General features: G+C 45.3%; 1 protein-coding gene across 1 annotated transcript in view; it reads left to right on the top strand.

The window, feature by feature from the left end:
* The window catches only part of LOC311513563 (leucine-zipper-like transcriptional regulator 1), a gene marked incomplete at its 5' end in the record, with an annotated part of 88,342 nt that overhangs the window by 52,754 nt on the left and 7,662 nt on the right, over positions 1-27,926 (top strand). Inside the window, 3 exons of the mRNA XM_084615484.1 lie at positions 3,007-3,156; positions 10,461-10,566; positions 17,812-17,892. Of these exons, the coding sequence (XP_084471610.1) occupies positions 3,007-3,156; positions 10,461-10,566; positions 17,812-17,892 (337 nt within the window). The remainder of the gene's footprint in view (positions 1-3,006; positions 3,157-10,460; positions 10,567-17,811; positions 17,893-27,926) is intronic.

The following is a 27,926-nucleotide window of genomic DNA, read 5'->3' as shown; positions in this document are numbered from 1 at the left end:
CATTAGGGGGTAGATTGGTCTCTCTGGGTTCCCACTTGGTTGAAGTTGTAAATAACTTACTCGTTTAAGGGTGTATCATACGTCTCTTCCCTGGCACGGCCACCCAGCTCTCTTGGCTGGTACATGTAGTGAGGAGAGGTGGATATTGGTTCTGCCCTTCCCTGTACCTTCTTCACTCACTTGCAGGGGGAGCATTGGGTGCATGGCATTGGGTTCTGCAGTGCATAGAGCTGCAATCTAGGCAGCCTTAACCTGGCTGAGTGAGAGAGATGGGAATCTACTCTGTGTATGGCTATGTTAAAGCTAGGTATGATCTAGTCCTGTATCTGTACATCAAAGTAAGAAGCCAGTGGAGAATCAGCAGGCCTGTTAAACTGTGTAAAGGGAGTAATCGAAAAGGAGAGGGGGATTGTTGGCGAGATAAATGGTTCGTAGATTCCAAGGCCGGAAGGGACCATTAGATCATCTAGTCTGACCTGTATATCACAGGCCATAGAATCTTGCCCTCTTACACTGTACTGAGCCCAGTAACTTGTGGATGATTAAAGTATGTCTTCCAGAAAAGATGTCCAATCTTGATTTAAAAAGATGGAGAAGCCACCGCCTGTCTTGATAGTTTGTTCCAATGGCTAATCACCTTCACTGTGTGTATTATTTCTAATTTGCATTTGGCTTTAACTTCCAGCCACAGATTCTTATTCTGACTTCCTTGATAAAGAGCCCTTTAGTACCTGTGAAGAAAATACAAGGGACATGGTAATCAAATCACCTTTCAATCTTCAAACCCAGTGGTTAGGGCACTTGTGTGGGATGTGAGAGACCTGGGTTCAAAACACTGCTCCTCATCAAGGGGAGTGGGGATTTGAACCTGAGTCTCCCAAATTGTGGATGAGTTCTTTAGCCACAGGACTATTGGTGAAGGGGAAAGTACCATCACCTCCTGCTTCTCAGTTTTTGTTGAGAAAGGGCTGACCCGGCTTAGGTGACTGACTCCAGAAGGCTCATGGCTGTGACCCCCCCAGCTAGAGGGAGGCACCTCCCTCAGACCGAAGTTAGGCACCTTCCTCCCTTTACCTACCACCACCACCACCTACCACCCCTCTCCTCAGCATTTCCTATTGACTGGCTTAGGCAACTCCCCGCTCAGCATGCTGGCTTTTGGGAATCCCTTTTTGAGGCATCTAACTCTTCTCAGTTCAGGGTTTGATAGGGTGACCCTATACAGCTTCATCCTCACTGATCAGCATGGTTTACAGATGACCTGGGACAGATGGAGCAGGAGAGGAAGCTAGACAGACAGCTAGAGTGCCAGTGGCAGAAATCTCAGGCCGAGTCTAATTGGTTGTGACATGAAGAATTTGCTAGGGAGAAATTGTGAAGGGCTTTAATCAGGTATACAAGTTGAAGAGAATATAATACTGAATGCCATTAGGAGTCTACAGTAACCGGTGACAAGAACCTGCACTCAGAAGCTGTTATCCAGAAATTGTGACCATGTCATTCAGATTCAGGCACCTGAAAAAACTGACTCTTACATATTCAAAAAAGGAAGGGGGAGCTGGATCAATAGTCCAGAGTTAGAGGTACACCTGGTGGGGTGAAGAAAAGCACTTTGCCACATCAGTAGATGCAAGTTATGTTATATGGAGAGGAAGGGTAGAAAAGGCGGGAAACCAGACTAGAATCTAGCTCATCCGATGAAGTGAGCTGTAGCTCACGAAAGTTTATGCTCAGATAAATTTGTTAGTATCTAAGGTGCCACAAGTACTCCTTTTCTTTTTGTGAATACAGACTAACACGGCTGCTACTCTGAAACCTATCTATTAATGGTGCAATGAGGTTAGTAGATGAGCACAATCTAATACTATCACAGGCAAACTTACTAATGCCTATAGCCAGTGAAAATGGGTTCCTTCCATTCAGTATACAATAATAATTAGAAAATGGAGGGGGTCAACAGAAAATTTTGACTTTTTGTTGAAAAAAAACTTGATTTTTTGTTTAATTTTTGGCAATACTTTCTGCAAAAATTTTCGTTTAGTTAAAATCCAATTTTCCATTAAAAAAAGTTTTGAAGGAAAATTTTCAGCCAGCCCTAATAATCTTTAGCATGTACATACTTTAGTACTTTACAAATAGTATCTAACAAACCATCACAATATCCTTGTACAGTAGGCAGGTAACCATTTATATTAGTGTCTAGCCCCTAAGAAACCAGGAGACCCATAATGTTTGAAGTTTACCAGTACTTCATATGCAAAGTAAGTAAATGAATTATTACAGTGTATTATATCCTAATTTTTATATTTTTGAAAATTAATTGCCATAAAGAAAATCCATATGGCATTGTTTCCTATATAACATCCTATAGCATTGTTGGGATTGTGTTGCTTTGTTGCATCACACACAGATTTATCTGAAACATGACAATACTACATTTGAGAGACAAGGTTTGAGTGTGACTGGATCTCTGGGGTACAACTTGGAACCGTGGGACCCTTGTTCCCCCTTAGCTCTCCAATCTGGGCTGTCTCTCATAGTGCTTTGCTAGTGATAAGCAGTAAACACCTCCAGGTGCTGTGATCACTCAGCCACCCGCATGCAGAGATTCAAACAATTTAGCTGAGTGTATGTTCTCTAAGCCACTCATGAACTATATAGAGGAAAACACTAGCAAATCCCCTTTGGGAAGAGACCTGAGATCTGTGTAGCTCAAAAGCTTGTCTCTTTCACCAGCAGAAGCTGGTCCAATAAAAGATATTACCTCACCCACCTTGTCTCTCTAATATCCTGGACCAACATGATTACAACAACACTGCATACTATATTTGAGGAGGCATTTAGAGGCAGTTTTCCCCTCCGCATAGTAGCTAGGAAGTAATTTATGTGAAAGCATCAATGCTTTGTAGCCCCCTTTGAACAGTACTGCTTGAAACCATCTGCAGAACCTTTCTTGTGGTTATGTAAAATCTCCTTGTGTTACATCAGTCACCTTTCCTTTTCCAGTTACTTTGAAGCCATGTTCCATTCCTTCATGCCAGAAGATGGACAAGTAAATATTTCTATAGGTGAAATGGTTCCCAGTAAACAAGCATTTGAGTCTATGCTGAGATACATTTACTATGGTGAAGTGAACATGCCTCCTGAAGATTCCCTGTATCCTTAAATCTACTGAAGCCTAAGGTCTGTAGATGCAATTGAAACAGACACTTTGGATTTCTTTTGCTATGGATATTTTAATATGTTGGCTCTGATTCTGCCATGTCATGCACCTGGTGTCATCATTTACACCTGTGCAAAGTGAGTGAAAAAAAATATGCCAGACCAGAAGAGAAGCATATTACACCTGCTCTGCACTGCTGCAAATGCCTTCATTGTGAGGGAGTGGAGAATCAGGCCCTTCTACTGGACTATGAAACAGTTCAGTTGAGTTAAACTATAACTAGTGTTATGATTTTGTCATGAAATTTTTAAATATATTTCATGGCAGAGGTGCTGGAAAACAACAATATGTCACAGAAAGAGGTTAGTGGGAGACGGAGAGTGACCCTACCCCACACTCGCCCCACAATGGCAACTCCTGTCCCGTGGGACTGAGCCCAGCTGTCTGCTCTAGGCCTTGCGACCTAGCACATGGGGTCACAATGCTGAACAGTTTTGAAGAGTCCATGCTGCTTTAGATGGAGATGGTAGGGCAGATGGACCAAACCTGAGTGGTGCTGTGACCCCATGTACAAGTTTGTAACACCACTTGGTTTGAGCACATTTCAGTTGTTTTGGAGGGCATTTGATGGACTTTATTCAAATTCATGCTTTCTGTGACCATCATGACAAAATCATAGCCTTAATTATAACTAGCCAGGGATTTGAACCTGGCTTTCCCATGTGAGTTTTCAGACCACTGATCTATGCAATTTCTCTCTTTTCCTGATCTAATGAATATTTAATTATACAAAGTGGAACAGCTCCAACAGGACAGATTGAGAAGTCCCCACCCCAAATGTCCAATAGCCTGCCACTTAAGGTATTCACCTGGGATATGGGAGACTGGGGTTCAAGTCGCTAATCCAGAGAAGGGTTTAAATCTAGGTCTCCTGCAGTCCAGGTGTGTGTGCTAACCACTGGGCTGTTGGCTGTAATGGGGGCAAGCTCTGTCTTGGGTTGTTTGTGTGAAAGGACTGGTGTGTCTTAGAGAGCTAGGGTAAGATGCACAAAAAGAGTGTCTCCTATACATCACTAACTTTCACAAAATCACCACTCAGCTGCCACCAAACTATGTAGGCACCTAAATCCCTAAAGGCACCTGCATTTCTGCTGGTGGGCATGCCCAAAGCTGACTAAATCCTGACACTGCCCTCACAGCTAACAAGACATTCAGAGCCTAAGCTGCTTCTTTGAGTAGATGCAGCCGTGTTGGTGGGTGCATGCCTAGGGCTCTGGAGCCAGAGAACTTTGCTTAGCAATGTCTGTAAAGGGGCAGCGCTCACACCTCCTTGCCACAGCTTCTGGCTATATGAGGCGGCACCACCCTGACCCCTTTCATTTCCTTCTTACTGCCTGTGGCTGGAGTCAGAGCTTTGTGTGATTCTTAACCATGCAATCTCTCACTGTCTTTTTCTAGTGTTTGTTCTAGTCGTATATAATTAGTACCCTTAGTGTTAGTTAAATGTAGTGTTAATTACATTTAGTTAAGTATTTCCCCGGTGATGCCCTCACCATGGTTTAAAGATTGTTATATGGGGAGAGCGATCCCCAACAACAATCCCCACACACTGCTTACTGTGACGTCTACGTCAAGGAGCGGTGTGCAATTTCTAGGTCGTTCTTGAAAGGAACTCAGCTGGCTAGGGACCTTCGCCTAAAGCAGCACCTGCTTGACCAGGCCATGTGGCCTGCTTAAGCACCGAGGACCTCCTCAGATTGGAAGTCACCCTCAGGTTCTGAGAGTGCTGCCATGTCATGCTCTGGAGCCAGCGCCTCTCCAAAGGGATGGAGGAGGAGTTCCCCATCGAATGCGCCGAGGAAGAGGTCACATAAGACCAATCCAGACCACTGCAGGTCTCATGAAAACTCTTCTGCCTCCTCCAGAAAGAGTGTGGACCAGCATTGTGTTAATGCCAGCATACATGAGGGTGTGGGTGCCTCTAACAGCTTCCTGATACTGAGCAGAGAGGTCAGAGACCCTCTACCATTGACTCTGATTCTTGAATCCAGTACTGACGAGAGTGATGCTGGCATCAGTTGTTTCCACGCCGGCGGCATATCAAGCAGCAACAGACCTCCTTTGCTTTTCCATCCTGACCCCTCCATTGATCCAGGCTTTTGCCAGGGCTGTGTCGTTTATAGCCTCATTGTGTGGATGGGCCACTGAACCTTTTGGTCCATTGGGACCACACTCCGATGTTCCCCTTCCACAGTCTGTGGAAGCAGGGCTGGTATGGGCTTGGTGCAAGGGATCTCTTTGGCACTGGGAAACTCCTTGGCACCATTGCATTCACACCACTGATGTTACCATGGCAGCTCTCACTGCCCTCCACTTTGGAACCGTCAGCTACTTTGGTGCCACCACTGATTTTGGGGTCCACACTGCTCCCCCCATCGGGAACAATTTGGCAGGGCTCTTCCTCGCCTTCAATACCTGAGGATTTCAAGTCCTATCAGGACCTTTGGTGGTGCATGGCTGCTTCCCTGGCCTTCAGGCAGAGTTCCTGCAGGAGAGCACCATTATGTTGCTGGATATCCTGCAGCTGTCTGCTCCTGGGAGAGTGGCTCCTCTTATTAATGATGCACTCCTAGAGTCTGCAAATGTTCTTTGGAGATTGCCAGCTTGGAGGGATTGCTCAGTGGTTTGAGCATTGGCCTGCTAAACCCAGGGTTGTGAGTTCAATCCTTGAGGGGGCCACTTAGGGAACTGGGGCAAAAATTGGGGCTTGGTCCTGCTTTTAACAGGGGGTTGGACTAGAAGACCTCCTGCGGTCCCTTCCAACCCTGATAGTCTATGATTCAGTATCATGTATGACAAAGCACATGGAGAAACTCTGTTTTGTCCTGGTGCAGGGATCTGAGGGCTTTTATTTTCACCTGGATCCAAATTCCTGGTCGTAACTGTGGTGAACAATAAAGGCCAGCAGGGCAGATTTAAGTCCACTGCTAAGGATGAGGACTCTAAAAGGATGGACTTTATGGGTAGGAAGATTTATATTTCCTCCTTTTTGCAAATGCAGATTGCAAACCAGCAGGCATTGTTGTCCAAATACAAATTTGTAAATTAGATGTTCATGTCTAAGTTTGCAGACCAGATGTCTGAAACCTCCAGAGAGAAATTTGGGGCATTCATTACCAAAGGCTGCTTGATGGCCAAGACATCATTGCAGTCGATGCTGAACATCACAGACTCTTCAGTCAGAGTTGTGGCCTCCAAGAGACCATGAGAAGGGTATCTTGGCTGCAGAATTTGGGCATTGCTCCTGACCTGCAGCAGGCTATAGATGATCTGCCTTTCAATGGCTAGGTGCTTTTTTCAGACAAGATGGACAAGACTCAGTACTTCAAGGGTTCTAGGGCCACCCTACATTCCTTGGGTTTGTACACACCGGCAGAGCAAAGGTGCTGCTATGGGCAGCAGCAGCAATACTGTCCACAATGCACTTTTGGGCAGTCTCAGCCTTCCATCGCAGTTTGGATGTGCGTGAGGCTCTTGGGCCACATATCTGTTTGCATGCAGAGGGTTCTGTTAGCAAGATTGCGCCTTTACCCCTTCAGATGTGGCTCAGGATGGTTTACCATCTGACTCTTCAATCCTTGGACAGATCGGTCCATCTACCTCCACTGGTCCTGGACTCCTTGTAGTGGTGGATGCTTCCAGAAAGTATATGTCAGGGCATTCCCTTTGTCCAGCCCCTACCAACCAGGTCTGTTGTCTCTGACATCTCCCTGGTGGGCTGGGGAGCACATCTGGAGTCACTGAAAATTCAGGTTTCAGAGTAGCAGCCATGTTAGTCTGTATTTGCAAAAAGAAAAGGAGGACTTGTGGCACCTTAGAGACTAACCAATTTATTTGAGCATAAGCTTTCGTGAGCTACAGCTCACTTCATCGGATTCATTCAGTGGAAAATACAGTGGGGAGATTTATATACATAGAGAACATGAAATTCTCCTTGATTATCACTACAAAAGGTTTCTCCTTCCCCCCCACCCCTGCCACTCTCCTGCTGGTAATAGCTCACCTTAAGTGATCACTCTCATTAAAGTGTGTATGGTAACACCCATTGTTTCATGTTCTTTATGTATATAAATCTCCCAGCTGTATTTTCCACTGAATGCATCCGATGAAGTGAGCTGTAGCTCATGAAAGCTTATGCTCAAATAAATTGGTTAGTCTCTAAGGTGCCACAAGTTTTTCTTTTTGAAAATTCAGGGTCTGTGGTCAGAGCAGGAAGTGTCTCTGCATATCAACATACTGGAGCTTCGGGCCATCTGCGATACTTGTCCCGCCTTTCTGAACCGCATCGGGGAGCCATCATTTACATATTTACCAGTGATACTGCTGTGATACATTATGTGAACAGAGAAGGGGAGCACAATCCAGGGTGGTTAGGTTATGGCAGTTCTGCATCAAGGAGGCTATCACTCTAATAGCCGATCGCTTTTCCGAGGCCCCGAATCATCTCGCAGACCATCTCAGAAAAAATTTTTGCCTGAATCACGAGTGTTCCCTGAAGACAAGCATCCTGCAGGTCATCTTTGCAGCTTGGGGCATTCCAACAACCAACCTGTTTGCTACAAGGGACAACAGGAAATGCCATCTGTTCTGCTCTCGAGGGGAATTCTGTCCAGGCTCCCTGACTGACACCTTCCATCTCAGCTGACATTAGCTCTTCTGTATGTTTTTTCCCAATCCCAGTCATACAACAGATCATCCTCAAACTGAAAGCGGATCAGGACATGCTTATCCTCCTTGTACCAGCATGGCTGAGGCAGTGTTGATTCTCCAACCTTGCGCTTGTCAATTCAGCCTCCTTTATCCCTTTATCTTCATCCTGACCTACTCACTCAGAATCATGGTGTTGCCTTGCATCCCACACTCAGCTCCCTGCATCTCACTGTGTGGTTGTTTTGTGGTTGAACGAGAATGAAAAGTGGTGTTTGGCAGCCATTCTGCAGGTTCTATTAAATAGAAAGCCCTGTACCAAAATCACCTGTTTGAGAAAATGGAACCATTTTTTTGGTGTGTTCATCGGCCCCGCAGAATTCAACTGATGCTGGTCTCTATCCAGGACATCTTAGAGTACTTGCTGTGTCTTCGGTTGCCTGGTGGTGCCTTTAGCTCTTGAGGTCGCACCGGGTAGTGATTTCAGTGTTTCATCCACCCATTCTTGGAAGATCAGTCTTTTCCAGTACCATGGCAGCAAGATTCTTTAAAGGCCTTCTTCATCTCCATCCTCCAGTGTCTCAAAACCAGTTCCTCTGTGGGACCTTAATACTTTCCCAGTGGACTTAATGGGACCTCCATTTGAGTCTCTGGCATCTTAACCCTTTCTACTTTCTGTCAGAAAACTGCTTTCCTGGTTTCAATAACATCTGGAAGGGGAGTCTCTGAGTTGCAGGCTCTGAGAGCCTCCTTATACAGGGTTCTCGAAGGTGGTATATGTACCCATGTTTTTTCCTGAGCTGCAATCAGCTCCGGAGGAGCAGTATCTCCATACATTAGTTGTCAGATGATGTCTTGTCATTATACCATTACTGCATCTTCCAGAGCTAATGCAAACTTTGAAAGGGTGGTCCAGCAATCCTTAGTTACACTCTGAGCCCCACCTCCTGTGGATACTCCTTGTGCATCACCTATGTGGAATACTCGGTTGCATGTAATTGAAGAAGAAGAAACCAGTTACTTATTGTAACTGGTTCTTCTAGATGTGATACAGACATGAATTCCACTACCCACCCTCCACCTCCTTTCCATCAGAGTCTGGTCTCTGGATGTTCGTTGCAAAGGAACTGAGTGGGGTTGGGGTGTCACTGCCTTCAAAAGCCTGGAGTGGTGCTATGGCTATGAGGCATGAGCGCTGCCCTTCTGCAGGTACTGCTAGGGAAAATTCTCTTCCTCTGCTGCACTGGGTACACACACGCCTAAGTGGAATACACACGTCTGCATCACATCTTGAAGAATCAGAGTTAGTAAGTAACCTTTTCTTACACCCAAGCCACAGTGGAATTCTCAAAGTAGGTGTTCCCTGCCCATCTCACTTGTGCAGGGCCTGATCTGGTTGATGCACTCAGAGTGCTGAACCCACACAAAAGGGTAAGCAAGTCATCACCTGATAGCCTGGTGTTTACAGCAAGCACCAGGAGTGTAGGAAACATGTGTTAGAGCAGGGTTATGAAAACAGGTCTCCCACACCCCCAGGTGTGTGCAGTGGGCTATTGGGGGCTGGACTTGATGGCCTCTTGAGAGCCCTTCATTCCTATAATTTTAAAATGGGGTAGAGGAGTGTCTCTTCAATTCTTTGTGAGAAAGAGCTCACCTGGTTTGGGTACCTAAATCCAGGAAAGGGTTCAAGGCTAAGAATCCTGAGCATAGATAGGCGCATCCTTCCAGCCTCTCAATTTGGTATGTAAATCCCTTTGTGAATCTGGGCCCTAAGCCCTCTGCATTTCACTCCTGGCCAGCTCAGGCAGTTCCCTGCTCAGCTGCTGGCTTCTGAGAATCCGGTTCATAGGTGCTTAACTCTCCCCATACAATGCATGGGGAGCCTGACAACCTAACTCGGGACGTGAATTCCACTGTGTGGCAAGGTGCCTAGAAGTTAAGTGTTGCAATGCCAAGATCCCCTGCGTGAGCACAACTATGCAGGACTTAATCCCTGCTCACTATATTTTTGGGCCATTGCTGTCATTCACAATGGGTACCAGAGAGTATGCATGCCTCAGTATGTTGGACTGGTCCACTGACTAACCATCTTGCTATACAACTCTTGGGGAAGTACTTTATATACATCTTTGGAGGGAGCTTGCATGGACCACCATAGAGTCATAGAAATGTAGGGCTGGAAGGGACTTGGAGAAGTCATCAAGTCCAGCCCCCTTGCTCTGAGGCAGGACCAAGGAAACCTAGACCATCCCTGACAGGTGTTCATCCAACATGTTCCTAAAAACTGCCAATGATGGGAATTCTACAACCTCCCTTAGAAGCCTATTCCAGAGGTGAACTACCCTTATAGTTAGAAAGTGTTACCTAATATCTAATGTAAATCTCTCTTGCTGCAGATTAAGTCCATTACTTCTTGTTCTATATGAGCAGCTGGCCCCTGAGCCAGCTGCTTGGGCAGCCCTGGGATCAGCCACACTGGCTGCTGCAGAAGTCATGGAATCCATGACTTCCGCAACCTCCATGGCAGACACGGAGCCCTAATTATTACCAACTTGGAACACAGATTTGTTCTCCTTGACTAGCTTTATAGCTACCTCTTCTCTGCCCCTTATTATTATGGTTTCTACAACAACAGACTTCAAGCATACTGCAAGCAGAACCTGGAAATGAATGTTACAGTGGAAAATGTGCTCCAGGTAATTGTCCCTGATCCATTTTAATTAGTCATTGGTAGTCTTAAATACAGTAAATATTCAAGAAATTCAAAGGGTCCAGCAACACCAGCCAGAAGGGTCTGTGATTTACTCACATTCTTAGACAAAAATAATTGGCTAAACTGCAGTTAAGATTATAGGGATACTATAGTTTTTGGGTGGAAAAGCATTAGAATGCCATGGAATTGAAACAGAATTTGTAAACAAGAATGTGCAAAATTTGAAGTATGGGGATGAGTTAAAACATTTGATGTTTCTAGGCCAAGCTGTTATACAGATGTGACTGGGGAAAGTGTATTAAAATTTTTACAGAGTAAGTAATACTTGTGTTCTTCTTCAGAGGCTTCTGTGCATCCCTACTTGCAGGTCTGACATCCTCTGGCTTCAAGTTCATGGAACCTCTACTACAGCTGTATCCAGTGGGGCTGCATAAGCCCTCCTAGTGATGTCAGTGCTCAATATCTGAATCTATATAAAGCAGTGCAGACCCCAGTGTCTTCATTTCCTTCTCCTCTCCTGTGCAAAGCAGTAGGATCCTCGCTGTGTGTGACTTTGTCTAATTATTTAATAGACCATCTTTGCCATCTGAATTTTCTTTTATTCACTTTAATTATAAGGAAGAGAGAATAGTGTAGGAGATTGATCTGGTGTTGGTCCATGCAAAGATGGCTGGAGTAGAGCCCTAGAAAGGCTGTAAGAATATCTGACAGTCTATCTGAAATCAGACATGTATGTTTAATGTCTGGTGTGCTCAGGTGAAGCTCACACTCCATCACATTCATCCCCAGAGTATGCCATGATCAGCAATTGAGTCTAAAGGCCTATCTGTCTTTCAAACCAGTGACACTCAGACAGCACAGGCCCTGCTATCAGGCTGACGAGGCAATAAAATCTGGGCCCACAATGACCCTCCTTGGCACAAAAATGCACTACTATTAAATGAGTGAAGCCTTGGAACCTGGCTCCAGCCTCTTCACCGGCCTCAACTTGGGCCTCTAACAAGGGTTCCAGTGCCAGGTCTGTGCCTCAGGCAGCACTGACCTCCCCTGTGAAGCATTATCAGGCGTTTTCATCTGCATTGGCACTTGTGATGCGGATAAGTTTGACTCCCCAAATGGTATTAGTTTCGAGACCCGTTTATTGAGAGAACATCCTCAGCTGTTGAAGATCCTTCTATGGCACCTGCTGCACCATCCTAGGAATATACACCATCTGCACAGAAGAAACAAGGAAAGGAAAGCATAGGTCTGGTTCTGGGGAAGTGAAGAAGGAAAGAAGAAATTCCCCAGGGTTGATTTTGGAGAAGGTCTCAGCTCCTAAGTTGTCACTGGCCCTGTAACAGCTGCAGACTTCCCCAGTTCATGTTCCTGGTAGTCCAGCAACTTTTCCCAAGACTGGTCAACTAGTCCACATAAAAGATTTTTGCTTCACTGGTGCACGGTTTGGCTTTGGAACTTACTCCTGATTCATCTCTGGAATTCCTGTTCAGTGATGCCCAGGATCTCCCTTTTGCTTCACTCAGGCCCCCTTTGAGTGAACCATCACCATCAGCCTTCATACACCTCTTCAGTTCCACAGAGCACTCTGTCTTCCATGATATCAGGAGTTCACAGATGTTGCTATGGCATTCCTTCACAAAGCCTTAAGGACACTACTTGGTGGTGCTTGAACTGTGTGGTCTCTGCTGCATTAGAAAAGATAAAGGGTACTAAATCTGCTCCCTGGGCACAGAATTTCCTCGCTCAGTAGGAAATCATATTTGTTGGGATCCAAGTGTATTGCCAGTTACTAGGCAGTGACAAGATACTAACAGTACACCCTCTGGGATGCAATTGTTCTGTAGTTGATTCCTAAAGATCAGGCTAAGGCAGCAAAGGATCTTGCCACTGAAGCAGAAGTATGGCCTGTCATTCCCCCCATGCGGCCTATGACACCTCTGCCCCTTGCAACAGAGCCACGGCCGCAGAGATATTCAGGAATTAAATCATAGAATCATAGAATATCAGGGTTGGAAGGGACCCCAGAAGGTCATCTAGTCCAACACCCTGCTCGAAGCAGGACCAATTCCCAGTTAAATCATCCCAGCCAGGGCTTTGTCAAGCCTGACCTTAAAAACCTCTAAGGAAGGAGATTCTACCACCTCCCTAGGTAACGCATTCCAGTGTTTCACCACCCTCATAGTGAAAAAGTTTTTCCTAATATCCAATCTAAACCTCCCCCCCTGCAACTTGAGACCATTACTCCTCGTTCTGTCATCTGCTACCATTGAGAACAGTCTAGAGCCATCCTCTTTGGAACCCCCTTTCAGGTAGTTGAAAGCAGCTATCAAATCCCCCCTCATTCCTCAGACCTTGCCCCAGAATCACAAGTGTGAATACAGAATTTGAAAGTTAAGGCCATTTTACTGAAAAAATCAACAAAACCTTAGAAATTTTTGGTAAGATGAGACCCTGAAACATAATCCAGAGACCGGTATGAGACCTAAGGCCTGAACTAAAGTAATGGTCAAGACTTTGCTAACACAAAGCAAGTTAAGCTGTGATCCAGAGGCAGGCTCTGCTCACAGGAGCTGGCAAGAAGAAGGCTAATGTTGCAAATATACATGTACCTAAAAGGTACGAAGCACTAGTAATATAAACATGTGCCAGGACAGTACCAGAACATTCCGGTACTAGCACATTCCACATAGATAACAAGGAATATACTGACCCATCCTAAAGACAGGGGCAGGAGGGTAATATGATGGATAGAGTTGTTTTGTTTGAACCAACATGTACAAGGTGAGAGGCAGCACCCTAACACATAGTGGGGTTGCACCTCTATATGTCAGAGTAATGTGTAACTTATTTGTATCGTGAGCTGTAGCTCACGAAAGCTTATGCTCAAATAAATTGGTTAGTCTCTGAGGTGCCACAAGTACTCCTTTTCTTTTTGCGAATACAGACTAACACGGCTGTTACTCTGAACCCTGAAGGGTTGTCTTTGTCTGGCCTAGGGGGCAATGGAGAGTCCCACCACTGACTAAGCAGGTCCATTGTCAGGGGGTACATATTTGTAGTATGTCCTGTAGAGTCTCTGGGAAACTATTACTGTGCTTCGTTTGACAATAAACCTGGCCAGGTGCCTTCGTACCTTATCAGAGTCTGTGGTCATTGGGGATTCTCTCGGGGTCTGCTGTGTCAGCTACCTGCTCAGAGCTGAAGCAGCACGAAGAGGGAACGCACACATGCAGCTGACTGTTATCAACATTGAACAGAGCAGAGCACCACACTGGTGATATCTGATGACATTGGTGTGGTGACACCACAGTTGGGAGCCGCATTCCAGTTTCTTGCACGCTCTTCTCTTCATTTACCACCTCCACGTCCTTTAGAGACTTCACAAAGCCAAGTATGAAATCACATCAGACTGCTGGATACTGAAGACTACGCATCAAGGTTACTCCATACAGTTCTTCACCATCCTGCTTCCAAGCCCCCCTTCTCAGTTCCTCTTCACAGATCCTTTGGAAGATAGATGGCCTGAAGACTGAAGAGACACATCAGAACCTTCAAAATGAGGATGATCACTATGGCAGTGGTTCTCAACCAGGGGTCCGGGGCCCACTGGGGGGCCAAGAGCTGGTTTCAGGGATTCAGTCAAGCAGGCCCAGCATTCGACTTGCTGGGGCCCTAGGCAGAAAGATGAAGCCCCACTGTATGGGGCTGAAGCCTGAGGCCCCAAGCCCTACCATCCAGGGGCCCAAGCCCCACCGCTTGGAGCAGATGCCAAAGCCTGAGCAACTAAGCTTTGCGGGGCCCCTTATGGTGGGGGACCCTGGATAATTGCCCTGCTTGCTACCCTAATGCTGGTCCTGGCTTTTATTTGCAGAAAAACAATTGTGGCACAGGTGGACCGTGGAGTTTTTTTAGCATGTTGTGGGGGCCTCAGAAAGAAAGTTTGATAACCCCTGCTGGTTCGTCATTCCCCCTCCCTATTCCAAAGAGACTGAAGGCTTATCTACATGAACATTGAGTTCTCAGCAAGCTGGGGTGAAAATCTATCCTGCACTAGTGTGCCACTCACTAAGTATTCATGTGGACCCTGCTGCTGTGCACTGAAAGTTCCCTGGTACACTTTGATCTACCCCACTTTGAAACAGGAGTAGATTAAAGTGCATTAGGGAACTTTTAGGGTGTGTCAGCAGGAGCCCTACGGAAACTTACCCCACACTAGCATGCCGCACACTACGTTTTCACCCCAGCTTGCTGCAAATCATTGCTCATATAGACAAGCCCTGATGCATGATTCTTGATTTGAAGGACACCTACTTTCACAGACATAAAGCAATCACATAGGAAATGCATGAAGTTTTGCATAGGAGAAAAGTTTTTACAATACAGCATTCTCCGTCAGCCTGTCAACAGCACTAAGAGTGTTTACTGAGCGCCTGGCTGTGGTGACAACCCAGCTAAGGAAAAGAGGAATATATGTTTTGCCATATCTATACAACTGACCTCTCAAAGCCAGATCATGGCAGGAGCTCTTCTGCTCTTTGGTCCTGACCTGTCATTTAATCAAGACTTTGGGGCTCAAAATCAAGTGGGGCATGTTGAACTGTGCCCTTGTAAGAGCCTCACTTTTATTGGCACAGTCTGAGACTAACCTGTGGACAAGATGTTGCTGCCAGAAGACAGATTTCACAGTACCGGTCAAACTCTGCAAACCTTGCAATATCAGCTTTGCCAAATTATCTGGTTCTTTCTGAGGCTCATGGGACTTAGGCAAGAGCTAGGCATCTGGACACCCCTGGTAACGCAGCAGTGTGCCTGCCCACAGGCAGTAAGATAGGCATCTAGGGAACTTTTAGTGCAAATAGCTGAGTGCCAAGTGAGTTCAGGCGCTTGCAGGGTTTGGCAGGGGGTTGTGCATCACAGTGGTGCTGAAAGTAGGACTTAGATGCCTAAAATAGGGACTTATGCACCTAATTCCTTTCATGCATTCAGGCCAAGGCAACTAGACCAACATGAGTGGTCTCTGGAAACATCGTTGTCTTGCCATCTCTTCTGCACGTAAACATCTGTGCTAAAATGCTTTGCTATAAAGGCAGAAAGGGTCACCTTTTCTGTTCAATAATGGTCAGGAAGAAGGAGTCTCTCAGGGTCACATTCCTCCTGGACTGGAGCAAGAACTTTGTACTTTCCTGGCAGTACCTCGTACCCTGAGAGAGGGTAAAAACTCTTGTCATTGCTCCAGAGTGTCTCAGAGCACTGGTATGCCAAGCTGTTGCATCCTCCTTTGAGCTACCATGTCACGTTCTGCTATCTCCTGATCTTCTATCTCAGGCTGGAAGAGAATTCTGCATCCAGATCTAGTATCTTTGCATCTGACTGCCGGGCTGATAGATTCTTAACCAACTCTGACCTGTCTAGTTCTGCAAGAGTGAGAAAGATTCTTCAGTCTAGAAAACGTGTGACACACATGTACTGTGTTCAAAGTGGAAGATATGCTCCACTTGGGCAATGGCTGAAGGATTGTTCTAGAGTGCTCCCCTCCATTCTAGACCACTACCAAAAGGAGACCAGTCTGTTCGATGCATCCCCAAAAGTCCATCAGGATGCAGATTCTGTATGCCAACTCCATCTGCAAGGGTCTAGTGTGGTTGGGCGGTTCATTTCCTCCACACTCTCTGCAATCACACATTCCATCTAAGGCTTTGCGAACACCTTTCTCTTGTGAGGTAGCCTCTTTCTGCATGGGACTTGCACTGGGTGCTAGCAAAGGTCATGGAACCACACCTCTGAACCACTGGCAAACTGCTTTTTGGACTATCTCTTACAAAAAAGCCTTACTCAATGCCATTATGTCAGCTTGGAGGGTCAGTCAGTTGCAGATTTAATGGTGACCTAGTTTTACACATAAGGCTGAGGGATTTCTATAGCCACACCCAAACTTAATTGCTAAAACAGTGATGGATTTTCATATTAACCAGTCTGTATCCCTTCTGGTTTTCTTCCTCAAAACTCACACCACTCCCAGAGGATGCATATTTTCACACATTGAATGTGAGAAGGGCACTCTGTTTCTGTCCAGAGAGAACTAAGCCCTTCTGAAATAGCACTAGGCTAATTTAGCATATGGGAAGAGGTACAAGGGACAGGTTGTTTCTTCTCGCAGGTTATCCAAGTGGATCATCTTGTCCATTTGTTTCTATTACTCTTGGACTAAGGTTCTCTTGCCATTATGCATTACAGCCATTTGTGTGGCATGTTCAAGCTGTTGCCCAGTAGGGCGTTCTGTAGAGCACTCATTTAGAGTTCAGATCACATCTTAGCAAGCACTGTTCCTTAATCTTGACCTCCTGTTTGGAGGCCGAGACTGGGAAAGTAGTGCTACAACTTCTCTTCAGCTGCAAACTCCTCAGCCTGCCTTGCATCTCTGTGGGTACTGCTCGCTAATCTCCTGCAAATGAGAATGCACAGAGGACCTGGAAGAAGAAACTTATAACAGTTGTTCTTTGAGAGTTATCTTTCTGCATTCACACTTCCTGTCCCCATTCCATACAGAGTTCTCATCATACTTTGGTATAGAAGAAGAAGCCGAGGTGGTTGGGTACTGGACTTCCTTCTGTAGGCTTAGAAGTTGAACATCAGTGTCAGTAAGGGGTGCTCATGCAGACCCAATGGACACTGGTTTGGTAGAAGTTCCATCAGCAGATCATTGGGAGCGTCAAACCCACAAATGTGAATGCATAGAGGCAACTTTCAATGAACGACAGTTACCATAAATAAACTATTTTTTCCTAAAGATCATGGACCAGATCCTCTGCCCTGGTCCTGCTCATTTTTTGCTGCCCAGGTGGTGCAAAAGAGCCAAAATCTAGCCAACTAAGAATTTCCCTGGTAGAGGGAATCCTCAGTTGGCAAAAAGTTAGCAGTGCTCCCTCCTACGTTGACTGCTCCCCACCCACAGCCTAGGGTATTGCTTTCCCTTTGCCTGCACCAGTCTCATTCTGGCACCTGAGACAATCTGGCTCCATGCATAGCCTAAGTCGTCTCCAGTTTTCCATAAAAATTACCTTCTGACAAGAACCACACACAACAGCCAAAATCCAGTTCAGAATGGAAAGCTGGTAGCAGCCTCAAGTTTAGGGAAATGACCTTCTCTGCATAAAATCAGCACTTGTCTGTGATTAGACTTTTATCAGAAGAAGAAAGAGAAGAGAGTTTTAACTTTGTTCTGCTCTAGATTTTAGAGGCAGCTGACAAGACACAGGCTCTGGACATGAAGAAGCACTGCCTACATATCATTGTTCACCAATTCACCAAGGTTGGTTGGATCTTCTCTGGGTTTCTGGGAATCTGTTGTCCTCTGTCACTACCATGGCTGAGAGCAGCTTAATCTGGGCCTTCATTTAATTCTTCTTGCTTCACAGGACAGCTTGCTATGCTTACAACTGGACATTGTTACTGACAGGCATACTGTGGACAATACCTGGTTTTCTTGTCTTTTTTTATCTAAAGGAACAGCTTTTTGGAGACATGAAAACCTACCAAAACAGAGCAGATATTCAGAACTCCCACCATTTCCTTGTCCTTTTCTTTCTGAAATATTAGCCCTTCTGTGCTACACCAGTGCTGGGTTTTGATATGTATGACAAGATATGTTTGACATGTATTGAATGTACAAGCTTCTTTCTCTGGCAATTATAAATGTGATACTCAGTTTTTTGGTGAAGAAAGTACTGTCTATGTGGTAGTGGTAATGGTAATATTACATAATTTCATAAAACATATCATCATGTTCATAGATCATAGAATATCAGGTTTGGAAGGGACCTTAGGAGGTCATCTAGTCCAACCCCCTGCTCAAAGCAGGACCAATCCCCAGTTGTTCTGGCTGGATCTTCTACAGTCTCCATATTTGTGAAACTTAAATATGGATTATTGTATAAAATAGTGAGAAAATGTCAAAAGACTGAAATTCAAATTCCCGTTAGTTTGTGTCATATGATATGTGGTCCCTTATTGATGGGAATATTGTTATTCAATACATTGTGTGTCCAAACAAAGAACCCCAACTACCAAGAGGCAGAGCAGACGTTGGTCTGAAAGGTGAACGTTTTAGAAAGTTATGAGCAAATGAAAACAGGAGTTAGAATGGAAAACCGCACTAATTCTTCTCTACCTTTGATTCTAGTCTTGCACTGACTTCCCTTCTCCACTGAAGATCGTCTCTTTTTTTTTTTTAAGGCGAGACCAAATACTATTCAGCATGAGCTTCCACTTCTACTCCTCCCCCTCATTTGTTCCCATCCTGCTCCATCTCTCCGTACATCCCAGTCTTCAACTCAGCAATATGTCTCCTGCTTTCTTTCTCTAACCCTGCACCCAGCACCTTTGGCCTACTCTTTTCTCAAAGGTAGATCCTCCTCACTGACCTCATCCTTCCACCTCCCCCTCAACCACTCTGTCTCCAACATACCATCTCCTTTATTGTTAAAAAAACACCCTTGATTCCCTCCTGCACGTCTTCTCCAACTGCTGTCCCATCTCACTCCTTCCTTTTGCCGCTGAAGCACGTGGTTTACTTCTTTTGTCTCATCATCTCCATCTTCATTCTTAATCCCCTACAATTTGGCATCTGTACCTCCACTGGATGCCCTCAACAACGTCAACGGTGACCTCTTCCTGGCCAAATCCCAAGACCACGCTGCCTTTCTCCTCCTTCTCAGTCTTACACCACCATTAACTCAGTTGATCCAGTCCCTCCTCCTAATGATTCTCCTTTCTTGGCTTTATAGGGCTTGTTTACATGATAACATTGCCCCAGTTTAACGGATGGTGTGAATTTCAATAGATTCAGTTAACCCGATATCGACACTATTCAGTATAAGAGTGGCTTTTTATGCTAATAAACTGAATAGGAAAAGGCTTAGTTCAACCAAAATGAGACACTTTTAAACTGGAACAAGAGTGTCCACATAAGGGTTTGCACTAATTTAACTTAAACCAATGCAATTTACCCATGTAGACAATGCCTTGGACTTGGTGCTCTTCTGGTTCTCATCTTACACCCCCAGCCACTCTTCAGTGGCTACTTTGTGGACTCTGTCTCCCTTTCAGTGTCTGTCAGAGCTACATTCTTGTCTCCCTCCTCTTCTCTTCTTGCTCCCTGTCTCTGTACAACTTCATCTGGTTACACAACTTTAGCTGTTGCCTCTCTGGTGAAGATTCACAAATTCATTTCTCCACTCCCGAGCTCTGCTCAGTCCATTATTTCTGATTGCCTCTCTGCCATCCCTTCCTGAATTTCCAGCTGTCAGAAAAATCAGCATGAGTAAAACTGAGCTCCTTCCCTTTCTCCTGAAGCTTTCCCTTCTCCCTCCCTTTGCTGTCAAGGTTGCTTTCTCTTTTCTCTTTCTGCTGCAGTATCTCATCCCTCGTATTACTTTGGATTCCTCTTCTCTGTCCCTCCACCCCACCCCAAATTGATGCTATCACTAAATCCTGCTAGATTGCCTCACAGCATCTCTAAAACGTGCTCATCCTTCTCTGTTCCCACCTTGAAGTCCACAGGGTTCCATTCTTCTATTGTCATCTGTCACCTTAACTTCTGCAACAGCATCCTGTCTGGCCTGCCTGACACCCACGTCCATCCAAAATGCCTTCCTTGCCTGCTATTCTGATAGCATCAAGCCCCTCCTCATCCTTTGGCTGGCTTTCCTCTCCATTTCTACAGCAAAGCCAAGCTCCTTGTCTTCTCGTTCAGGCCTTGCTCAGCGTGATTCCCACATGTGCCCACAGATCTTTCTGCTCCTCCTCCTTACTGTGCTCAAACTGTCTGATTCACTAAGTCCTTAGTATCCTTTCTCCATTCCCGCCTTCCTGGCTTTCCCTAGGTGGCTTCCTACACACAGAGGCCCCTCCCTGACCTGCTCTGCAGGACCTCCACCTTCTCCTCCTTCAAAGTCCTTCCATTAAAACAGACTACTTCCAACAAGCCTGAAAACCCTAGTCCTCCCTGCAGAGGAGTAGTCATAGAATCCTAAAAAGAAAAGGAGGACTTGTGGCACCTTAGAGACTAAGAAATTTATTTGAGCATAAGCTTTCCGATGAAGTGAGCTGTAGCTCATGAAAGCTTATGCTCAAATGAATTTGTTAGTCTCTAAGGTGCTACAAGTACTCCTTTTCTTTTTGTGAATACAGACTAACACGGCTGCTACTCTGAAACCTGTCATAGAATCATAGAGTATCAGGGTTGGAAGGGACCTCAGGAGGTCATCTAATCCAACCCCCTGCTCAAAGCAGGACCAACACCAACTAAAATATCCCAGCAAGGGCTTTGTCAAGCCTGACCTTAAAAACTTCGAAGGAAGGAGATTCCACCACCTCCCTAGGTAACGCATTCCAGTGTTTCACCACCCTCCTAGTGAAAAAAATTTTCCTAATATCCAATCTAAACCTCCCCCACTGCAACTTGAGACCATTACTCCTTGTCCTGTCATCCGCTACCACTGAGAATAGTCTAGAACCATCCTCTTTGGAACCACCTTTCAGGTAGTTGAAAGCAGCTATCAAATCCCCCCTCACTCTTCTCTTCTGTAGACTAAACAATCCCAGTTCCCTCAGCCTCTCATCATAACTCATGTGTTCCAGTCCCCTAATCATTTTTGTTGCCCTCCGCTGGACTCTTTCCAATTTTTCCACATCCTCCTTGTAGTGTGGGGCCCAAAACTGGACACAGTACTCCAGATGAGGCCTCACCAATGTCGAATAGAGGGGAACAATCACGTCCCTCGATCTGCTGGAAATGCCCCTACTTATACATCCCAAAATGCCATTGGCCTTCTTGGCAACAAGGGCACACTGTTGACTCATATCCAGCTTCTCGTCCACTGTAACCCCTAGGTCCTTTTCTGCAGAACTGCTGCCTAACCATTCTGTTCCAAGTCTGTAGCGGTGCATTGGATTCTTCCGTCCTAAGTGCAGGACTCTGCACTTGTCCTTGTTGAACCTCATCAAATTTCTTTTGGCCCAATCCTCCAATTTGTCTAGATCCCTCTGTATCCTGTCCCTACCCTCCAGCGTATCTGCCACTCCTCCCCCTTTAGTGTCGTCTGCAAACTTGCTGAGGGTGCAATCCATGCCATCCTCCAGATCATTTATGAAGATATTGAACAAAACCGGCCCCAGAACCGACCCTTGGGGCAGTCCACTTGATACCGGCTGCCAACTAGACATGGAGCCATTGATCACTACGCGTTGAGCCCGACAATCTAGCCAACTTTCTACCCACCTTATAGTGCATTCATCCAGCCCATACTGCTTTAACTTGCTGGCAAGAATACTGTGGGAGACCGTGTCAAAAGCTTTGGTAAAGTCAAGGAACAACACGTCCACTGCTTTCCCTTCATCCACAGAACCAGTTATCTCATCATAGAAGGCAATTAGATGAGTCAGGCATGACTTGCCCTTGGTGAATCCATGCTAACTCTTCCTGATCACTTTCCTCTCTTCTAAGTACTTCAGAATTGATTCCTTGAGGACCTGCTCCATGATTTTTCCAGGGACCTAGGTGAGGCTGACTGGCCTGTAGTTCTCAGGATCCTCCTTCTTCCCTTTTTTAAAGATGGGCACTACATTATCCTTTTTCTAGTCATCCGGGAATTCCCCGGATCGCCATGAGTTTTCAAAGATAATGGCCAATGGCTCTGCAATCACATCCACCAACTCCTTTAGCACTCGCGGATGCAGCGCATCTGGCCCCATAGACTTGTGCCCGTCCAGCATTTCTAAATAGTCCCGGACCATTTCTTTCTCCACAGAGGGCTGGTTACCTCCTCCCCATGCTGTGCTGCCCAATGCAGTAGTCTGGGAGCTGATCTTGTTCGTGAAGACAGAGGCAAAAAAAGCATTGAGTACATTAGCTTTTTCCACATCCTCTGTCACTAGGTTGCCTCCCTCATTCAGTAAGGGGCCCACACTTTCCTTGACTTTCTTCTTGTTGCTAACATACCTAAAGAAACCCTTCTTGTTACTCTTAACATCTCTTGCTAGCTGCAACTCCAAGTGTGATTTGGCCTTCCTGATTTCACTCCTCCATGCCCGAGCAATATCTTTATACTCTTCCCTGGTCATTTGTCCAATCTTCCACTTCTTGTAAGCTGCTTTTTTGTATTTAAGATAAGCAAGGATTTCACTGTTAAGCCAAGCTGGTCGCCTGTCATATTTACTATTCTTTCTACACATCAGAATGGTTTGTTGCTGTAACCTCAATAAGGATTCTTTAAAATACAGCCAGCTCTCCTGGACTCCTTTCCCTCTCATGTTGTTCTCCCAGGGGATCCTGCCCATGAGTTCCCTGAGGGAGTCAAAGTCTGCTTTTCTGAAGTCCAGGGTCACATTTCCTGAAAAAGAACTCATGGAGCTAACAAGCATGCTATTCTTCAGTACACATTCTTGCTGCTTGTTACCTCATCCCTCGATTCCCTTTACAGACTTCATAATAACATCCTGAGAGTTGGCGCTACGGGCGGAGTAAGGGAGCATAATGCCCCAACCCATGCAAGTCATGCATTACCTACCTAGATCTTGAGTCTGGGCACTGGGTAAGAGCAAGGGCAGCAGAGATGGCTGGACACAATGGGAGGAGTATGCTGCATCTGCTAATGGGTGATGCACTGCCTGGAGGGGAGTGTGCAGCAATACAAGAGTTGTGAAAGGCTTGTGAGTTACCTTAATGTAAGAGTCATTGGCCAGGGAGTGTAGCCTAGTGGGAGGGCACTCACTGGGGAGGTGACCCATGCTCTAGTGGTTCTTTAATTGTTTATCCAGAGTGGAATAGCTTTATTAGGAGAGACTGAGGAAGGCACACATAAAAATGTCCCTTAGCCCAGTATTTAGAGCCTGCACCTGAGAGTTGGGAGATCCTTGTTCAAATCCTTTCTCCCCTTCTGCCTGAAGGGGGAACTGACCCTAGGTTTCGCACATCCCAGATGTAGAATCAAATGAAATAAAAATCTTAAATGAATCCACATGTTCCATAGAATCTCTGTGGATAGTAATTCCATGCTTTAAGAAGAATATAACAGTAAGGCTCTATTATCGACCACCTGATCAGGACAGTGACAATGACGATGAAATGCTAAGGGAGATTAGAGAGGCTATCAAAATAAAGAACTCAATAATAGTGAGGGATTTCAATTATCCCCATATTGACTGGGTACATGTCACCTCAGGACGAAATCATAGAATCATAGAATATCAGGGTTGGAAGGGACCCCTGAAGGTCATCTAGTCCAACCCCCTGCTCGAAGCAGGACCAATTCCCAGTTAAATCATCCCAGCCAGGGCTTTGTCAAGCCTGACCTTAAAAACCTCTAAGGAAGGAGATTCTACCACCACCCTAGGTAACGCATTCCAGTGTTTCACCACCCTCTTAGTGAAAAAGTTTTTCCTAATATCCAATCTAAACCTCCCCCACTGCAACTTGAGACCATTACTCCTCGTTCTGTCATCTGCTACCATTGAGAAAAGTCTAGAGCCATCCTCTTTGGAACCCCCTTTCAGGTAGTTGAAAGCAGCTATCAAATCCCCCCTCATTCTTCTCTTCTGCAGGCTAAACAATCCCAGCTCCCTCAGCCTCTCCTCATAACTCATGTGTTCCAGTCCCCTAATCATTTTTGTTGCCCTTCGCTGGACTCTCTCCAATTTTTCCACATCCTTCTTGTAGTGTGGGGCCCAAAACTGGACACAGTACTCCAGATGAGGCCTCACCAATGTCGAATAGAGGGGAACAATCACGTCCCTCGATCTGCTTGCTATGCCTCTACTTATACATCCCAAAATGCCATTGGCCTTCTTGGCAACAAGGGCACACTGCTGACTCATATCCAGCTTCTCATCCACTGTCACCCCTAGGTCCTTTTCCGCAGAACTGCTGCCTAGCCATTCGGTCCCTAGTCTGTAGCGGTGCATTGGATTCTTCCATCCTAAGTGCAGGACCCTGCACTTATCCTTATTGAACCTTATTGAACCTCATCAGATTTCTTTTGGCCCAATCCTCCAATTTGTCTAGGTCCTTCTGTATCCTATCCCTCCCCTCCAGCGTATCTACCACTCCTCCCAGTTTAGTATCATCCGCAAATTTGCTGAGAGTGCAATCCACACCATCCTCCAGATCATTTATGAAGATATTGAACAAAACCAGCCCCAGGACCGACCCTTGGGGCACTCCACTTGATATGCAGAGACAACATTTCTCGATACTTTAAATGACTGCTTCTTGGAGCAGCTGGTACAGGAACCCACAAGGGGAGAGGCAGTTCTTGATTTAGTCGTGAGTAGAGTGCAGGATCTGGTCCAAGAGGTAGCTATAACAGGCCCACTTGGAAATAGTGACCATAATATAACAACATTTAACATCCCTGTGGTGGGAAGAACACCTCAGCAGCCCAACGCTGTGGCATTTAATTTCAGAAAGGGGAACTATGCAAAAATGAGGAGGTTAGTTAAACAGAAATTAAAAGGTACAGTGACTAGAGTGAAATCCCTGCAAGCTGCATGGACACTTTTCAAAGACACCATCATAGGGGCTCAACTTAAATGTATACCCCAAATTAAAAAACACAGTAAAAGAACTAAAAAAGAGCCACCATGGCTTAACAACCATGTAAAAGAATCAGCGAGAGATAAAAAGGCATTTTTTAAAAAGGGGAAGTCAAATCCTAGTGAGGTAAATAGAAAGGAGCATAAACACTACCAAATTAAGTGTAAAAATGTAATAATAAAAGCCAAAAAGGAGTTTTTGAAAAACAGTTAGCCAAAAACTCAAAAGGTGGTAATAAAATGTTTTTTAAGTACATCAGAAGCAGGAAGCCTGCTAACAACCAGTGGGGCCCCTGGACGATCGAGTTAAAAAAGGAGCACTTAAAGATGATAAAGTAATTGCAGAGAAACTAAATGAATTCTTTGCTTCAGTCTTCACGGCTGAGGATGTTAGAGAGATTCCCAAACCTGAGCTGTCCTTTGTAGGTGACAAATCTGAGGAATTCTCACAGATTAAAGTGTCATTAGAGGAGGTTTTGGAATCAATTGATAAACTTAACAGTAACAAGTCACTGGGACCAGATGGCATTCACTCAAGTGTTATGAAAGAACTCAAAAGTGAAATTGCAGAACTATTAACTATGGTTTGTAACCTGTCCTTTAAATCAGCTTCTGTACCCAGTGACTGGAAGAAAGCTAATGTAACGCCAATATTTAAAAAAGGGCTCTAGAGGTGATCCCCGCAATTACAGACCAGTAAGTCTAACGTTAGTACCGGCAAATTAGTTGAAACAATAGTAAAGAATAAAATAGTCAGGCACATAGAAGAATATAAATTGTTGTGCAAAAGTCAACGTGGTTTCTGTAAAGGGAGATCTTATTAATCTATTAGTGTTCTTTGAAGGGGTCAACAAACATGTGGACAAGGGGGATCCAGTGGACATAGTATACTTAGATTTCCAGAAACCCTTTGACAAGGTCCCTCACCAACGGCCCTTCCGTAAATTAAGTTGTCATGGGATAAGAGGGAAGATCCTTCCATGGATTGAGAACTGGTTAAAAGACAGGGAACAAAGGGTAGGAATAAATAGTAAATTTTCAGAATGGAGAGGGGTAACTAGTGGTGTTCCCCAAGGGTCAATCCTAGGACCAATCCTATTCAACTTATTCATAAATGATCTGGAGAAGGGGGTAAAGAGTGAGATTGCAAAGTTTGCAGATGGTACTAAACTGCTCAAGATAGTTAAGACCAAAGCAAACTGTGAAGAACTTCAAAAAGATCTCACAAAACTAAGTGATTGGGCAACTAAATGGCAAATGAAATTTAATGTGGATAAATGTAAAGTAATGCACATTGGGAGTGGAGCCCTGAAAGCCAGGCAGATGGAAGATCTCTTCTGCACTGGCAACTCCTGCAGCATAGTTGAGTCCAAGTGTATCCACTCCCGTCCTTCCTTTGGTTCAAACCAGTGAAGGGGGATGCTGACACATGGGCAAAGCAGTGTCTCCATATCAACTACCCAAGCTATTGCAGCCACATCACACGGAGAGGACACTCCATCCTTGCTGGCAACCTGGACACAACACAGAAGGTGACAGTTATGGGTAAAAAGCTCTTACTTGATTGGCATAGAGGGTTCCAAGAGTCACCTTCGACGATGGGAAGAATCACTGCATTCCATTGGTCAGCCACCACCCACCACAAAGCCAGGCAGCCCCCAGAAAGTTAGGTGCTGGCCCGCCATGGTCTGTCCACGTCCTGAGGTGCGTGGTGCTAGACAAAAAGTTGAAAGGCAGATGGAAATCTGGCACCTGGCAAAAATAAGAAACCAAGAACTTTCTGCCTTGGGAGCTGGAATGTCAGGACCATGTGTCCAGGATTGACAGGCGATGATGACCTACAATACACAAGCAGTATACGGAAGTCAGCTTTGCTAGACCATGAGCTGTACAAACTCAATGTTGACATTACAGCACTTCAGGAAACAAGACTTGCAGATGCTGGTTCTGTCCAAGAGGCCAGTTACACCTTCTTTTGGCAAGGTAAAAGCAGTGAAGAAAATACTCTTCATGGTGTCAGTTTCGCTGTGAAAAACAAGTGGGTAAAGCTCTAGAGACACCCATTGGGAAATCAGAGCGTATCATCTCACTTAAACTTCAGACGACCATCGGCTCTGTGAACATCTTTAGTGCCTATGCACCAGCACTCAAATCTATCCCCGAGGAGAAGGATACATTTTACAACTCTTTGCATCAAGTCATCAAAAGAATACCATCAACTGAGCAACTTTTCCTCCTTGGTGACTTTAATGCAAGAGTCGGTGCAGACAACTACTCATGGCCAGATTGCCTGGGACATTTTGGCATTGGCAAGATGAATGAGAATGGCCAACAAGTTCTTGAATTCTGCGCCCAAAACCAAATGTGTATTTCCAATTCATATTTTACAGGAAAAGATCACCACAAAGCATCATGGCGACATCCATGATCAGGCCACTGGCACCGATTAGACCTTGTTATCGTCAGGAGGAAAGACCTACCCTTAGTGGAGAACACTCACACGTTCCACAGTGCTGATTGTGACATTGACCACTCCTTGATTATTGGCAAAGTGAAGATTACAGCCAAGAAACTACGTAGAGCAAAACCTAGGAGCAAGCCCAAAATCAATGCTATTAACACCAAAAAACAGAGGAAATGCCAGGAGTTTGTGAATGCTTTTGAACTTAGCATACATGGAAAATCATTAACAGAGAGTGCAGAGCAATTTGGGCAAGATTTAAGAACAACAATCCATGAAACAACTTGAGCTAC

This window comes from Lepidochelys olivacea, assembly GCF_965140295.1.
Source record: "Lepidochelys olivacea isolate rLepOli2 genome assembly, chromosome: 27".
NCBI lineage: Eukaryota > Metazoa > Chordata > Testudines > Cheloniidae > Lepidochelys > Lepidochelys olivacea.
Note: the sequence above shows the minus strand (reverse complement) of the source record. Positions and strands in the feature narration are given on the sequence as shown.